At 36.2% G+C, this 18149-nt stretch overlaps 1 protein-coding gene across 2 annotated transcripts in view; it reads right to left on the reverse strand.

Annotated features, from left to right (window-relative positions):
* CORIN (corin, serine peptidase) overlaps nt 1–18149 on the reverse strand; it is a 119814-nt gene that overhangs the window by 38077 nt on the left and 63588 nt on the right. The window contains exons 6-11 of one of the 2 annotated variants that reach the window (XM_051789944.1): nt 14519–14632; nt 10649–10753; nt 8982–9092; nt 8301–8417; nt 4991–5089; nt 804–1035 (exon numbers count right to left, since the gene is read on the reverse strand). In XM_051789944.1, the coding sequence (XP_051645904.1) occupies nt 804–1035; nt 4991–5089; nt 8301–8417; nt 8982–9092; nt 10649–10753; nt 14519–14632 (778 nt within the window). Of the gene's footprint in view, nt 1–803; nt 1036–4990; nt 5090–8300; nt 8418–8981; nt 9093–10645; nt 10754–14518; nt 14633–18149 lie in introns of both variants that reach the window. The other variant, XM_051789943.1, reaches the window with a different exon arrangement.

Below are 18149 nucleotides of genomic sequence, written 5' to 3' on the forward strand. Positions count from 1 at the left end.
CATGTCCTGGGGCACATCAAACACAAGTGTTACTAGCCAGTGAAAAGAGGTGATTATCCTGCTGTATTCGGCGTTGTCGCAGCCTCACTTTGCACACTGTGTGCAGCACTGGGCCTCACAATTTAAGAAGGATGTGAAGGTCCCTAAATACACCTCCAGAGGAGAGCAACAAAGCTGGAGAAAGGAATCTCCTATGGGGAGTGGCTGAGGAGTTGGCCTTGTCTACTTTGCAGAAAAGCTCTCTACAGTTTCCTGAGGAAGGGACAATGAGATGAAGGTGCTGATCTCTTCTCCCTGGGATACAGTGATAGCACACATGGGAACGGTTCAAAACTGCGCCAAGAGAGGTTTAGACTGGACATTAGGAGGCATTTCTCTACTAAGTGTGGTCAAACCCTGGTATAGGCTTTCTAGAGAGGTGTTCAATGCCCCAAGCCTGTCAGTGTTTAAAAGGCATTCAGACAATACCCTTAATAACATGCTGTAACTTCTGGTCAGTCCTGAAATGGTCAGGCAGTTGACTAGATGGTCATTGTAGGTCTCTTCCAACTGAAATAGTCTAATTTATTCTATATATACATTTTTAAAATAAACTGACTGTCATTTCTTTCCTTTTTCTGAATACTTTTGATGCTAAACAAACACATGTAATGAACTGCATTTAATAATCATAAAATACAGTTCTCTGTCATTTGCAACGGAATTCCAAACCAAAATTTCTGGCGTTTTCAGTGGAAGCATAAAACTGCAACAGGCTAATATGATAGACAAAGTCAAGAATTAAATGAAGTATAGTATAGTACCTGCAAGGTGGGATCCGCTGATTTGTGTGAGGGTCACATTTTGGTACTAAGATTGTGCAGGCAAAAAACATCAGGTACTTGTAGCAGTTGGTCTGAACCAAGGCTGGGAAAAGAGAAGACTCCCAGCTGATAGAGGCTTCCTTCTGCGTCCTGTGGCCCAGGTAGTTTGGGTAGTAAGTATAGTTGTAGGGCAAGTTCATACAAAGTTCCAGGCTAATTGGTTCACACTGACCTGTTGCAGAAAAAAAACAAACAAACCCACAAATGGTGTGAGATTCAATTAAATACAGTAGAAATAATTACATATGTGTTTAACAAATTTATTAGTCAAGGAATTTCCTCCCAGGCATGAGAAACAAGTTCCAGAGCTCAAGACCCCATATGAGTTCTCATGCCAGTAAAGGTGGGTTTGACTTCTGCCTACCTCACAAAACTATTAAGAGACAGATATTTCCTTATTAATATGCATTAATTTCCTGAGCAATGTCTTAACTTGAATGTGGTACAATAAACCATCCTTTAAAACAGATTTCGTCTTTTCAAATCAAAAAGATCAATAATCTTTTCTGATTATTTTCAAGAGTTCCCGTACTTTATAGCAACACACTTCCTACTGGTGTACTTACAATGCTACCATAACACACCTCATCTTGACAGTGCAATTAACAAAATTATGAAGACAGATATCATTGGACATTCGGGTTGGAAAGGATCTCATGAAGTTTCTAGTCCAATGTCCTACTCAAAGCTTGGTCAGCTCTGAGGACTAATAAGCTTTCTCAAGGCTTTATTCAGTCAGGTCTTGAAAAAATCTCCAGTGACAGAGACTGCACAATATCTCTGGATAGAAAACAGAATACAGAATTTGTTTTTTAATTTTATTTTTTGCATACTAAGATCTGAAGGAAGAATGGGGACAATTAGGTTATGTATTGCACAAGCACTAAGCAAGAGACAGTCTACATGCTAATAATTTAATTCAGATAAGACATCATTAATAATAAAGAGAATGATAAGCAAGGGCAAAATGAATGCAACAGCTACAGGTCTATATGATTATAGAGACTATAGCTATATACAAAAATTGTCCAACTTATAGGGGTTTATCCCAACAAATACTGAACTGATCTAGTATTATGGATTTAAAAAATTGCACAGCTTTTTTATTTCTTCTCAAATTGGAAGTCAGAAATTTTTCAAATTTTTCACCACAACAGAAAACTACAGAATTTCACTTCAATTCAGACTGAAATTCATCTTCTGATTTAGCAATGAGACCAATCTGAAAATATTTAAATTTATTTAGTCTGGATATATGAGAAAATTTTCCATGAAAAATTGTACAATTCAAAAGTGATTTTTTATCTAAAGACTGCAAATATTTGACTATTCTGGAAGAAAATATAACTTAACATGATTAATATACTCTGCCAGCCAGTTGCTAGCATCAGTTGCCAGCGCAGTGTGGCAACTGTGTCGTCCCATAGCAGGATCTTTGAGAGGAAGTTGAGAGAAGATCCAACAGTCAATTATTCAGCTGATCAGCAGAACTGTCCACTCTTTATTGGTCTTGTATTTCCTTTTTTAACTTCTTTTACTGTTACTTCTAATCTGATGATCACAAAGCTCATTTTATGTACAGCTTTTCCTCTCTGCTAAATCCTTGCACACCACCAATACTGAACTATTTCTGTTGTCTCAAATGCCTCAGTTGCATCTTTGGGGTATACGAGGCTCAGTGACTTCAATTCTCCTCACATTACTGCCACTTCCTTTTCTTCACAATGAAGCAAACCCAAGACATCACCAAATAGATTATGCCTTATTTAATACCTTTCTGTGTTTATTATTAACTCGCTGTATCTATCAAATAGGAATTAGCTCCAAACATAGTAACAGAAGTGAATGGAATGTTTCAGAAAATTACAGATTGGCTGAGGTTGGAAGGGGCCTTTACAGGCCAACCCCCCTTGCTCAAGCACAGCCAAATAGAACAGGTTGTGCAGAATTATGTCCAGGCAGCTTTTGCCTGTCTTCAAGAATGGACTCTCTACAACCACTCTGGGCAACCTGTGTTCAGTCAGACTCACAATAAAAAAAATGGTCAGAGCTTCATTATGTTTTATTTTGTGCCAATAGCTTCTGATCTTGTCACTGAGTCACAAAATAGCCTGGCTCTGTCTTCTTTACACTCTCCCTTCAAATATTTGTTCCATTATCCTAAATATGTTGTAAATGCATTATAATGCCAGTCTAAACTGATCAGATATTATCACACACGGAGAACATCCATCGTATTCAACACTGTGAAATGTGGCCTTGCTTTGGAATTTTCCAATCAAATATTTATTTGGGCCACCAAGTACTGGTTTGTCAAAACTGAAATTTTCCATGAGAACACTCACTTCTTACCAAAGATGAAATAACTCAAAATGCAAAGAAAAAAAATAATATGAAAAAAGACAATAGTTCTTCTAGATGTTATGCAAGAAAAATCTCTCCCAAATTGTCTTGCTGTTCCATTGTGTATAAACAATTAAATATTCACTAGACCAGCAAGGGAGAAAGACAGATGATTCAAAAGACTAATTATTTGTTACTCCCGTTAAGAATTACAGAGAGTTGCCCATTTTATGTCTTGAGGAAACATCTACACTAAAAAGCTTTTGGCTTTCCCAGGATATGGAGTAGGAACATTGTTTTGGAATTCAAATATCAAATGTCAAAAATCATAGAATCATAGAGCGGTTTGGACTGGAAGGGACCTTGAAGATCATCTTTAAGAGGAGATCATCTTTAAGGGGAGATCTTATTGCTCTTAACAGCTACCTAATGGGAAGGTGTCAAGCAGACAGAAACAGACTCTTAGAAGTGTGAAGGGACAGGATGAGAGGCAAGACATAAGTTGTGACACAGAGAATTTCAGTTACTTATATGGAAAATAGACTTTAATGACGAGAGTGGCATAACACTGAAACAGATCTCTCAGAATGACTCTGTAATCTCTGACCTTAAGGATGCTCAAAGATCAGCAGCAAAAGTCATGGGCCACATGATTCAATTGGCACTGATTTGATGAGGAGTTTGAGCTAGCTGACCAAAGGTGTAACCTAAATTCCTTCTAATGCTAAACATGGTATTTAAGATTGTTCCCTTACAAAAACTTAGGCAAAGCTTTGAAAGAAGCACATGTAAAGCATTTATTCTTTATAAAGTATTTTATATCTTTACTTCAGCAGCATCTAAAGACACCAGCATGAATGGTGCCTGTCTCAAACAAACACTTGTAGGTGATAGTCACAGCTCTACAGAGACTATGGAGTTTGGACTAGTTGACCTTCCCACATCCATTCCATCCTAAATGGAATAACATTATCCACACAAGCTACCATATAGTACCAGACCATACCTTGCAGAGATAATCTCAGCACAAAGCAATCACAGCTATACATTCGTATATAAGTGAAGCCAAGCCTGCCCATGTGCCAAGGTGACCTGAACTGATGTGACTGTGTTAACACAACACTAAGTTTTAATTAATTCTGAATAATTTTGAATATAGTTCTGCCCCAGTTTCAAACCTAGACAAATAAACTTCCATTACTTGTTCACATTGCTGCACTGCACAAGTGGAAAGACAGTTATTCAGAAGCAAGTGCACAGTTAGCACAGGAGCCTTGCGTGGAGTGGTACAGTAGAGGACATAGATATAAGGATACATAGAGTTGAAGACCCTGATACTCTACAACAGGTATTGATCAGAGGAACAATTTGTTTTGTCAGTTTGAATATCAAAATGACTCCTTCATAAAGGGGCTAAAATTCTCCAGGCTACTAAATACAGCAACATGTGGCTTTTTTTATATTTTGAAAATAAACCGGTAGGTTCTGCTTTACACTTACACTATGTTGTTTACCTTATGTAAGCACCAAATGCTAAGAAAAAATGCAAATGCAAACATTCATTAAAAACATATAAAAATTCACAGAAGGAAAAAACCTCCATGTCAAATATATGTACTTATGATGATGCTTTTGTTTCAACATTGCCCCTTTCAAAACTTAATCACTGCACGCACACATTAGTTAGTAAATTAAAGTATTACTCACTGTGTCCTACCCTGCATCCTCATTATAATCTAAAACATCCTAAAACAGTGACATTACGAAGCACATGACCTACTTACTGCAGTTTGCCTGGTTGTTTCTCATCTCACAGAAAGAAGCTCCACAGGGATCAGGACAGGAAGAACACCTCTGGTCTCCCTCCTGACAGAGGGTTTGATCTGAGGGAAACAGAAATTTATTGTTCAAATTATTTACCAGACCAATAAAAATGACTGAAGTGTAGTGGTGAGAAAATACACTGTTTATGTAGCAATTAAGTATTTCCTTTACATAGTTGAATAAGTATTTCAAGTGTAGTAAGGATGCATTGTAAGGAAGAAAGTTGTGCACTACTGTCCAGATTTCACCTTTCTTTACCCCTGTGTTCAATGTAAGAATTTATATCCCAGTTTCTGAATAAGAGATATAGGTCTCTGAAAGACATTTACCATGACCCTCCAGCAGAGTATGAAAAGTCAGGTAAATCATGTTTTTAAAAGAACAATAAGTCCTAGCTGAAAGAGAATACTCTCTGAGAATTATTCTTCAATGCCATTCAGTTGATCTGCTTCTCATTTTCTAATTTTGTTTTGCTCGACAGTACAAGACATCCTGAAGAAAGATCATCAGAGCTGAAGCTTTATTGTCCTTCTTTGACTGGTTAAAAAACAAACAACAAAAAGAAACCCAAAAAAGCCTATGGTCCTAAAGGTGATATCCAGAATAACTAAACCCAGCATTTTATCAAAAGTTTCTGAGCATGCTACCTGGGTAGTTAGTTTATGTGACAAATCCTTGGACTTTTCTCTTTCTTATAGTGAGGTTAGCTCCTTTTCAAACCATTAAATTCTGTCTTTCATGTGCAAAATCAGTCATTTAATCTACTATTCTGTACAGAAAGACTGAATATATGGTATTTTACCATCTCATCCTGTTTAAAATGGTCTATTTCCACTATTGCTCAGAGTTTATATTGCACTACTGCCCATGAACATTAATCATTCAGTTATGACATCCTGACACTGGGCATACAGAAGATGCTTAAAAAATACCTTATTTCAATGACCTTGATAACAACCTTTTCAAAGAACTGATGACGTAACCATATCTACTCATAATTATGTGGATTTAGTTCCCTTCATCCACATAATATATTGAAGCAATGAAGGCAATTTTTTTGCCATAGCAATTGACTGTCTTATTTTACAGGTGCATCTGATTGCAAAATGGAACTTGAAAGGTAGGCAAAGCTGCCTGACTTCTAAAGCTATCCCAAATATTTACATTAAAATTATTTTTTAAAGTTTGCTCCAACTTCTTCTTATCCCACAATGGAAGAGTTTCTCCATTCTTTAAAAATTTATGTGCCACAATGTAGATTTTTTTGATCCTAGCACAGACAATGCTGAATTTCTGTAAACAAACTCTACTCTGTCTTTTGAATGGATCACAGAACCAGCCGTGAATACATCCATATTGGGTTTCTATTGTCACAAAATGAATGAGAGTACTCTTCACAGATGCTATACCTTAGATTTCCTTAGGGTATGTAGTGAAGGAGAACACTTTTCTTATTCAGATATAGACAGAGCAATGGCCATTTGTAATCTCTATGTGTATACACTTGTACTAGGACACAAGGTCCCTGTATCCTTATATAAGCAAGTGGCAAGTCACTACACCTTGACCTCAGATTTCTATGCAGATTTCACATATTTACTGTGTTTGTAACAAAACCAATACTCCAGATCACTTTAGCCCTTACTTCACTGACTCTGCTAGGCATATCTAATTTTTTTTTTGATTTGTAAAGCAGAGAAGTAGTAAGTGAATTTGTAGTAACTGTATGTCCTATTATATTTTCTGTAGTTGCTGAAAACAACAAAATACATAAGAAATACAATAGTAAGCAAGTTAGGCACAAGAATTCTGTCTTCCTTTTACACAGACTTTGCAAGGAACTAAAGGTGATAAAGTCCAAAGTCTGACAAGATATTCCCATGCAAATTAGGATGGATGGAATATGGTTGCATAAAGAATTTTGCCCTACACAATACTGCAAAATATTGAATCTTTTAATCTATACCTGTTCATCTTAGCAAAAGAAGATTTTTAAACATTCTTCAGCATTAACAGGGGAAAAAAAGCAGTGAAAACAAAAGACACCACTGACTTCTAGCCCAGATTATGCAAGAGAAATGGAGGATCAAAGAATTCATAGTGTAAGCCTCAGACTGGACATCGAGAAAGATGAAGAATAAAAACTGAACATTTTGTGAAAGTGCACAGTCAGAACTGAGGACAAAACTTGGTCCTGAGTTTTTAGATTGCCACAGTCAGAACTGAAAGAAATTTCATGCAAGACTTTTTTACAATGTCAACATTAATAGCAAAGAAAAATAACTACATTATTTTCTGTGTTTCAACTTCTCAGGTATTTTTTGGAATGGAGATGTTTAGACTGGAGTAGGAAGATCTCAAGAACTTTATATGAACAGAGGAGACTGAGCAGAAATGCTTAGTCAAGATTTCTTCTAAACTGGTTTCCTGAAGAAATGAAGTTTATATAATCACATTGTATATTTATCTTACGAAAATAGGCCTGTTCTGCTCTAATAAGTTTTAAGTAGTTTGCCCTATTAACACTATATTTGACAGCACTAGCTTTCTAAATAAAGTTAAATATTTTAATTTCTTTCAAATAAGATTCATAAGAGAAAAACTTTAATAATTCTTGCACTGAAGGAAAGGCTGCAATCTGAACCTATACCTCACCAAAAGTAAGATCATTACATTTGAAAAATAACTTCAAATGTTGAAATACAGCATAACATGACAATATTTATTTCTGAGTGTCTTTTGGAAACCATGTTCTGGGGCTCAAGAAATTGTGTGGTTTCTTCTTCTCTCGTACAGTCCATCATAAGACAGTTATCAAGTAGCTGCAAAAACTTGCATTCTCATATATTTTCCCTTAGTAACACTAAATCATTAGTTTACTTATGGAAACATCCTTTCTCTGATTCCCAAGTTATGACAAAAAAAGGATTTTCATGAGAAAATTCCTCCTCAAATGACACCAATTCCTGTGACAATAGATTCTGACTGCTCCAGACAATGTGAATATGCATTATTTCAAGTAACAACTGATCATGTCAGATAACTAAATACTATGCTAAATATCACCTCCATTTCTTTAACTTTTTATATTTTTAAGTACTAATAAAAGTCTGCTTACAAATTCCTGTGTGAAAGCAGACACCAATCAGCCTTAGCACATGTTATTCGAAAGGCAAAGAAATTTGTCAGACAGCTTTAGCTAAAGACGCTTCAGAGCGCAGAAGTCAGTGGCAGGTTTGGTAAGAGAAGTAAAATGAGGCATATCCTTACTTTCATTGCAGTTTTCTTCATCACTTCCATCTTTACAATCATTATCTCCATCACACTGGAATGCACTAGGAATGCACTGCCCATTTCTGCACTCCACGAGACCCTGGCTGTCACATGCTAGAGATAAAAAAATAAAAAAAGATAATATTCTTATCAATTTCGGTTAATGAAGGTCTGTATTATTTTTGAACATCATCCTGAAGTTATTTTAGGAGGAGCTGATAACACTGCTCAGCACTGAACATCAGGAGATATTTTTCATTATGTTTTCAATACCCCATAGCTGTGCTGATATTTAACTACAGAGACTGAAGCTATATGTCAGGTATTAGTAACAGATTTATATGAAGGCTTAGCTTTTAAAAAAAAAAATAAAACAACATAATTTTTACTCATCTAATGGGAACATTAAAATTAACAAAAAGCCAAATCTGTAATTAACAAGAAGCTGAAACACAAAGCACTGTATTTCTCAACAATGGCAACAAATGTTCAATTTGCTGCAGCTGTCTACCAGAATGGACATTTGTCAAGTGTGAACTTCTGAAATCAAATAAGCTTATAGTTTTGCCTCACAAGTAATTGCACTACTTATCCTAATTTTTTAAATTTAATTTTAATTTAAATATTTTTTTAATTTTTAAAGAAAGAAAAAATAATTTAGAGATTAAGGGAACTTACAGCAATTTATCTCATCTGATTTGTCTATACAGTCATGGTCACCATCACATACCCAATCAGCTGTTATACATCTTCCATCTCCACACTGATGATGTGTTACCGGATTACAATCTACATAAAATGCAAATTTGAAGGAAAAAAGGATGCAGAGTTACCATTTGTGTATTTTATATTACTGATCAATTGCTCTATGCCTATTAGTTAATCACTCTTATTAAGGAGCCATTTTGCATTAGTAAATTACATCTTCTGTACCTGCAGATTTTTTTGCAGATGGTAGTTATATATGTTCAGAATTCTACTGCCTACATAGATAGCAATGCACTCCTTCCATCTCTCAGGTGCACAGCTGTTACCATTTGCAAATAAGGTTTTAAAATTTGTTAAGCACGTTAAAGGATCTTCTGGTTTATCATCTAATGGAATGGTTTTCAGTTAGCCAACATTTTCAGCTGACATTAGAGAAAATAATTCTGTACATCTACCTTTTTACTAAGACATTAAAAAAAATAAATTCTTGACTTCAGAAACTATGTCTCTTGCAGCCACTTGGAATTTTCCATAAGAATTATTTACGAAGAAATTACTCCCATCTTTATCTTAAGTCTTTCTATCTGAATGCACAAATAAAGAAGAGCATTCTGTTGAGCAGGCTAACTTCACACCAAAATAAATACAGAGCGTAGACACAGTCCAGTCTTCCAAATCTGCTATGAAAACCACTTATAGACTGTACAAAGACTTAGATCTTAAATTTTATATAGAAAAAACTATATCAAGATAGGGATGATAAGAGTCAGATTAATGTTTAGAAAATATAAATCATCTTTAAACAAATATTAATTTAAAAAAAAAAACCACCAAACAACCAAAACTGACAAAAGAGTAGTGAAAGATCTTAGAGTGTGCTTAATTTGGAGCATAAGTATAAAACAATTCTCAGGGGAAAAAAAGGTCATTGATTTTTAGTTTTTAAATTCTTTGTATTTTCTTTAGAAAAGCAAAAGGAAAAAGTAAGAAATAATATTTTAACTATTAAATAATTAATTCAGAAAACTTAATTTTATCTCGGGTATAGGACCAGGAACAAAAGTTAGTAAAAATAAGGCTTTCAAATTTTTCCAGTATTTACATGTGAAGATTATTCTTTTTTATGGCAAAACTTCATTGTTTCTCCTATGACAGTTAGATTTAGGTAGATAGATAAATATAATGAGTCAGAACATGCAAAGATGATTGAAAACAGAACTTGGAAGAAACAGAATTTAAGAATTTTAAGTTCACTATGAAGCTTATGTAAAAACAGTTCAGCCATAAAACACTTGGCATCAACGGAGTGTAGCCTCCTATGGTTTCCTTTAATCTCAGTTAAATTCAGTCAAGCTAGCAAGGAAACAAACAGAACATTTTTTGGGATTAGTTCAAAACAAACTGATAATCATAATATTTCTTATAAATACCACTACCTTCAAGATTTGGATTGACCCAGATCTTTCCTCTAAACCTTTTCAAATTGTATATAGAATTTGTGAGCTGTTTTCACTTTGTCCAAATAGAATAACAGCAGGATTTATTACTCCTGTAGTTGTTTAAGAGAAAAGATGACTGGCTTAGGCAATCGTGATATCTTAAAGACTTTAGAAAAAGATAAAACTTCCATTTACCACAGTTTTGTTCATCGCTAAGGTCTCCGCAGTCATCATATCCATCACAAACAAAAGTATAATTTAGGCATTTTCCCGTGTTGCAACGAAATACATCACTACTGCAGTCTACAAAACAAATTTTTGTAAAATGTTAAAATTACATTGGAACATTCATATAAACTATGAACACTAGAATCTACTGACTAAAATAAGATTAGCTAGAGATACACTACAAAGGTCTGCATTAATACTGGTGTGTATCAGTTTACGAGAATCTAATACGGAAGAACACGAAAAATCAAAGAAATTTTCAGATATTTCTTCTCTGTTCCTATTAATTGTCTTTTTGTTTAACCAACTGCTCTAGTTACGCATATGGACCAAACTGTTCGATTAAATTATACACGTAAAGTTCTCAAGAAAGGTTGTGGGCTTCATCATCTAGATTACTAGGACAGTCTTGAGCACCCAATGTGGCTGTTAAATGGAACTGATGATTCTAACAGCAAAATCAATATCCCTAGACCCTGTTTTTGAGCCTGCCTTTGGTCTTACAATGGTTTCAAATGAGCTTCACGCTTTACACAGTTTTCAGCTCCGTTTTGGCTTGGTGCCTTCTCATCAAGGAATTCTTATCACTGTCAGCCCTAAATCAGTTCAAGCTTTGTTTTCATGACTGAAGGTTTCAGTAAAGGCCTGACAGATATTCTCTGAGAATATCGAAAATACTTGAATACTCTCAGGTTCAATATAAACATAGACTCTATGTTGTAGTTGAGAATGAGAGTAGAAGAAAAATCAAGAGTTTGTGGTGTCTGGTCCCATTAGAAACAACTTTTAATTTCAAAGCACACAGTTGGGAAGTGAGTGACCTAGTTTCACTGCCTTCCTCTAGGCTTCTCCTTGACATGTAGCTTTCCAGGGAGAAAGCCAGGATATAAAACAGCTGAGAATCCTTCCTTCCTACTGAAGCTATGCCACTGGAACCAGGGAAGTCCTTTGTACTTCTCTCCTCTTGGCATGTGACTCCTGTGTTTATGATTGCACAATGGTCCCACTTTGAAAACAGGGTGTCCTTATAAGTGTATTACACACTTATAGGTGCAAAACTCTCCCAGAAGGTGCAGTGGGGTTTCTATCCCTTAAGATCAATGTCAGCCAAGTGTTTCACCTAGGTGAATGCCCTAAGTTTCTCAAGCAACCTCAGCTCTGGAACTTGAATATGAATCACTTTTTTCCTTCACCTCACAGAAATATTCATATTTTCTAAAAGTTTCACATCATCTTAGAAAGTAAAAGCAGAATTTATAGCATAGTGTGCTTAAAATCGGACAAATCATGCATTGTTCTATTTCTCAGCTCATCCTCCATATAGCAGGTTAAGACACTTAGCTCAGATAAAGTCACCTGCACAGGGAGAGACTATTCCATCCCCAACGTATGTAACTTTATAACTAAAAAACAGAGATGTCTTTCCAAGCTGATAGCATCTAAATTTTAGCATAAATCCTTCTAATATAAGAATTTTGCAATTGCAGATGTATCCTCCCTTTGTCAGGCACAAGGCAGTAGCTTAAAGGAAAAGAGTCCACACTTGTGGTAGCATGGAAACCCCTTCTTGCCCACCTCACCTTCCCAGGTGCTTCTCTCTGTACAATGGGTATGAAGCTCTGGATGTGGAAGGCCAGTCAATGCTCACGAACTAGTGGGTTTCATTGACAGATGAGTTAGATCTTTAAGCTAGACTTGAGAGGAGAGGAGGATAGTATCAGGCTTGACTGTGACAAGCTGTGGGATGACACACCAAGGTTAGACATAAGAGCTGAGTGATACAGTTGACTCTCCTGAAGGACGCCATCCAGAGTGACCTGCTGCACGTGGGTCTGGGCAACCCCCAGTATCAATACAGGCTGAGGAATGTGGATTGAAAGCAGCCCTTCCAAGAAAAACTTGGGGGTTCTGGTGGATGAAAAGCTGGACATGAACCAGCAATGTGCGCTTGCAGCCCAGAAAGCCAAATACGTCCTGGGCTGCATCAGAGTGGCCTGTAGGTCAAGAGAGGTGATTCTGCTCCTCTACGCTGCTCTGGTGAGAACCCACCTGGAGTGCTGCACCCAGCTCTGGTGTCCTCAACACAGGAAAGACATGGACCTAGGCCACAAAAATGATCATAGGGATGGTCCACCTCTCCTTTGAGGAAAGGTTGAGAGGGTAGGGGCTGTTTATCCTGGAGAAGGAGTGGCCTTTCAATACTTAAAGTGGGCATATAAGAAAGATGGGGACAGACTTTTTAACAAGGTCTGTTGCGATAGGACAAGGGATAATGGTTTTAAACTAAAAGAGGGTAGATTTAGACTAGACATAAGGAATAAATTTTTTACAATGAGGATGGTGAAACACAGGGACAGCTTGTCCAGAGAAGTGGTAGATGCCCCATTCCTAGAAACACTCAAGATCAGATTGGATGGGACTCTGAGCAACCTATTCTATAACTTAATGAGGTGACTTAAGACTTTGAGAGGGGCAAGAATGGCAAGAAACATTAGCATCTTTTATCAGACAAGCTTTCAGGAAAATAAGTCCTCCTTTAGTTTTGCTATTTCTGCTATGTAAGTCAAGAAAGTCTTATGTGACCCCTCTCCTCGACTCTTACTAAGTATCCTAATAGAAGACATCCTCCACACATAAACCCTGTATCATTAAACAGACAGGCATTCTTTTAAAGGTAATCTTAGAGCTTGCAATCTTAGCTCATGAAATTTATGCTTGTTTTTTCAAGACATGTAATATATTTATTCTTTTGTTACTAATTTCTTATTTTCCCATTTCTAATGGAACTTGAGAGCCATAGTCCCATAGGCATTTTTAAAGTTTTTAGCTTACATTAAATCTGAAGCTAATGCTGACAGGAAAAATATAAACATGCAATACTTTTTACACAACAGACATTATCTCAATCTCCATTAAATAAATGGAGGCTATTAAAGGAAAAGCAAGCTCTAGCCTCATTCATATTGAGACCAGGAGGAAATTAATGCCATTTATTCCTTGGAGTATCCCAGATAAAATCTAGCAACAACTTCCTTAGAAGTAGCTTTGTGAGTCTTGGAATGCTCAGGCTCTTAAATCACTCATAAGAACAAATCTTTTGAGGTGAGTGTAAACTGCACGGTTTCCAAAGTCTGAATGAGCAACACTGTTTTGTGGCATCATGCCCTACTATAGTCGTTATTTAATAATTTTCCCACATTTTCCTTTTTTCTTTCTTTTTTTTTCCCTTCTCATAATTTTCCTACCGTACATTTGCTCAGCTTTTCTAAAAGTGTTTGTAGTCCAAGGACATTTTTGTTCACAAAGAAAAACACATAGGAACTCTAAAGATGTGCACTACCATAGACAGATAAATAAGAAATTAAGTTATCACATATGTATATTCATTTTTCTTTTCTACTACACCACATAGTGGGATTAATTTAAGTAAATCTAATCCAGGTTTGATATGAGAACTTTCTAAACAGATGGTCTTGCATCTACTCTAAAATCAATGCCAAGGACAAGGAAAAACCTACAGCTAACAGTCTTCAGCTGACTATCGGAAGCACTCCCTTATTGATCCATTTTTAAAAAAGCCCCCAAACACTTCTAACTTCCACATGGCTCTTTGCAGAATATCTGCCTCAAGGCACAAAATTTGACAGATCAAAACCACATGCTGTAGCCTGAGTGAGCAAAGGTGAACAGAATCAATGGCAACTGACAGGAGTCCAAATGTCAGTATATGCAAATACCGTGCAAAACTCATATTCTGTACCAATAGCCTTCTTTAGTGTTCAGGTTTCCCTGAAGGGATTCAGGGCTTCAAAAGAACACTGCAAGGTTTAAGAAACTTACTGCAATGGACCTCATCACTCCAATCATCACAGTCGTTGTAGCCATTACACTGCAGTTTCCCTGGGATGCAGATCCCACTGGCACACAAGAAACTCTCCTCTCCTCCACACAGTGCTGCAAAAGAGAAGAAAAGACAGAATGAGGAGAAAAATCATTAGCATCAACACTACAAACTTAATGCTACTTTAAACTGATATTCAAGATTAAACTGATAAACTGATTCAAGATTTCCCACAGGGAGGAAACATCACGAAGTGCAAGAAGGTCAAGAGAAAAATCTGAAAGAAAAATCTCAATTTCTGAGATAGAACAAAGCCATTTAAAACTGCTATCAGTGAACGATCCATTTCAAAAGACCTCAACAGGCAGTCATGAAAAGACTATTACACATGTTAAATCTGCCCTTGGGACTAAACAAGAAGCCTTTAACATGCCTACAAAAAAAAAAAATTTCTGCTTAAGACTGGCCTTACTGTTTAGCAGTGTGATATTCTTCACAATTTGCCAAACCACTAGGTAAACAGTGGATGCTGTGAGGTATCACTTAGCACTGGACCTGCCTAAATATGCGTTTTTCAAAAATGACACATAGCTTCAGCTTGTACTGATGCGATTGCTACTTGCAACTATTTATCTAGATTTTTAATTTTATTTGTGGTCCTAAAACAGCAGTCCTTTCTATCACACTATGGCAACAGATATTCACACGCACACCCTCAGTACCTTCATTATTACTTTTAACTTTTGTCAGCAGGGGATTATTTTTTTCCAACATATTTACATTCTTTTTTAAGCCTGAAATGTTATTTTATCATCCCCAAGCAACAGGGCAATCTTAAGACTTAGTCAACTGAAACACACACCCTTTATGAAAAATTTGTTTGTAATAAAAACTTAGGAATAATTTCAAAATCTTTTCTATTACATTCCCAGGTGTACTCTCCACTTGGACAGCACAGTTTTGATTTTGCAATACAAACATCATTTTCTAGTTGTGCAATGAGGCCATATTTATTGCAGTGAAAGCTGCTTATGCAATGATTTTAAAGAAGGCTTCTAACTTCACAGAAAAGTGCCCAAAATAGTTTTTTTAAACTAAAAGTTTTCAACTAGTTTGTGCCATTTAATCTTTGTGACTCTTAATCAGAAGCAAGATAGGGCAAAACCACCAGCACCATCCTTTTGCACACTGTTATTGTTTACCTCATATTGTGCTCCTCAGTAGGTTCCCTCACAACACACTGTGTGGTTGGACAGCTTTCCTAACTTCTAACTAAAGAGTTACAGCCTTACCTGTGTTCTACCAGTTTTGTAAGGGTATTACAAACTGTAAAATATCATAGTCTTAAAACCAACATGAGATTTGACAGCACTTACAGTCTCATTTTAGAGGGGACAAAAATGAGGCAGTGAGATATTAAAGTTAAAGTTAGAACAAATAATAATTTGACCAATGTTAGCACATGTGTGGTTTTTTTCCTGGAGAGTAAAGACAGATATTATTTTACATGTTCAAAGAATTCTTGCCTTTATTTGTAGCTGCAAGAGCATGTTTCAGCTGCAAATAAACTCCACCTATACAAATGAAGAGTCCACTTCTGTTCCAGTGCCTTGCTGAACATGGTGACTGCAATGGTGACAGGGAAGAATCTCATTCCATATGATAAAATCACACTTTCTTTATTATGAGACAATCTTTGTGTTTCTCCAGTTTCCTGCCTTATGCACTGCACTTCCTAATTGCTACAGTCAGTAAGCTCCACAGGGGCCCCTAGAAACAACAGACTTCCTCAGTATGGGCTCTAGTTCCTGGGAGACCAGTGTTTAATCCCTCAGACAATTATGTCAGGTAAAAATAGAATATGATAATACAATCAAAAGATTGTAATTTATCATACAAGAAAGCATCTTCAAGGTTGGAAAGGCAACTTTAACTGACTCAGTAATCTTACATTCTTGTAACTTGGGCTTTTACACAGTTTCCTGCACATTCAAAAAGAAAAACACCAGAAATAGCTCAAAAGGAACCATCTTGATTTGCTTACAGATCCCCATCAGCACAGAGTTTTACTGGTACTAAGCAACAGTAAGGGACTTCTACCTTTTGTGTGAATATGCCAATTTGGTCTGGGAGAACAAAGGTAAACAGGAAGGATATTTATGTGATTATTTTTCTTACAGATCAGAAGAGTAAAGATTCTGGGGGTCCCATACTCATTTCTGGGCTGTGAATGAAGCTGTGTTCTAGCATTTATAAGTCATTACGACTCTGCCTTCTTAATGCATCCCCATCTTGTTCTGCTCCTACCCCGAATGACTTCTCCTACAGTCATACCTACAGTCAGTATTTTCCTATTTGTTTTGTATGTTATACACAAAAAAAGAGGAAGACTGAAATTACTATTGTTTCTCCCAGTTTTAGCATATGGAAGCAATCAGAAGAAATTTTTAGAAACACTAATCTCACCTCTTGCAGTCTTCTACAAGGTGATGACTGGATATGTTTGGTCCAGTCAATGCAGTGTTCATGGCTAGGAGAGCACATACACTTTGAACAGTATGTCCAATGAATTTAATTTCTGCTTTCTATCAAGCTTGTCCAAAAAGTTTTTAGTAGGTTGACAATTCGATCATAATTTATTGGAAATTATGAAAGCCTTGTCAAATGTTGTAAAACAAACATTTTTGTTGAATGTTGAATCTTGATATTTGATCTGAAACCTAGAGGATTTAGTTATGCAACCATGTGTAAGACTTTCTTGAACATACGCAAATGGCTGCATACTCAGAAATGCTGGGACTGCTTGAAACAAGGTAGCAGCAGCAACAAAAGAAATAATGCCTGAAATAGTTGTCTGAAGTAAGAGAAGTATGAACCATTCCACTCAAAATTATTAAAAATTGCAAGCGTGTTATTCTAAAGAAATGTGCTGGGAAATGTTAATTACTGATACCTCTGTAAATAATTGACACATTTATTAATAAAATCATGCAAATATATGTGTACCTGAATTACTGAAGAAGAAAAAATATTAGGTAAAAAAGCCCAAACAAAATGGAAGTAATCCTTGCTGACAGAGAAATTTACCTGTTGTAGACCTTACCCAGAAAGATTTACAAACTGGAATAGCTTCCAAAGTCCCTGACTAAACACTATGGGCAGCAAAGAGTGCTTTATTGTACTGTGTCTGATGTACTATCAAAAGTGGTTTTGAGGAGGCAAGACCATTTATGTGCTGTACTTCCCAGCTAGATTACTGGAATGTCAACTATAGAAGATTATGTGGGCAGGTCCCTGGAAAGCTGCAGACAGCACGGACTGAAATAAACATCATTTTGCCATCCTCAAAATCTGCATTTCAAGGTATAACAACAGATAAAGCATTCTTTATGCTGTGAAAATGACCATGGAAAGTGATGCTAATTTTTTTCAAAGTGGAGACAACATTCACTACCTAATGCTATAAAAGAACTTAGGAGGTATTAAAACAATCAAAAGGCAACGATCTTCATACAATGCTTTGATAAGTTGTAACACTTTGGAACATGATACTGTGCATGTTAAAATGTGCATAGGTCCATAAAACAAAGGGACATATTAATGGAATAAACGTCTATGGTGGGTCAGAAG

Source organism: Manacus candei, unplaced genomic scaffold, assembly GCF_025592945.1.
Source record: "Manacus candei isolate 608988 ecotype Guabito, Panama unplaced genomic scaffold, ASM2559294v1 h1tg000028l, whole genome shotgun sequence".
NCBI classification, from domain to species: Eukaryota; Metazoa; Chordata; class Aves; order Passeriformes; family Pipridae; genus Manacus; species Manacus candei.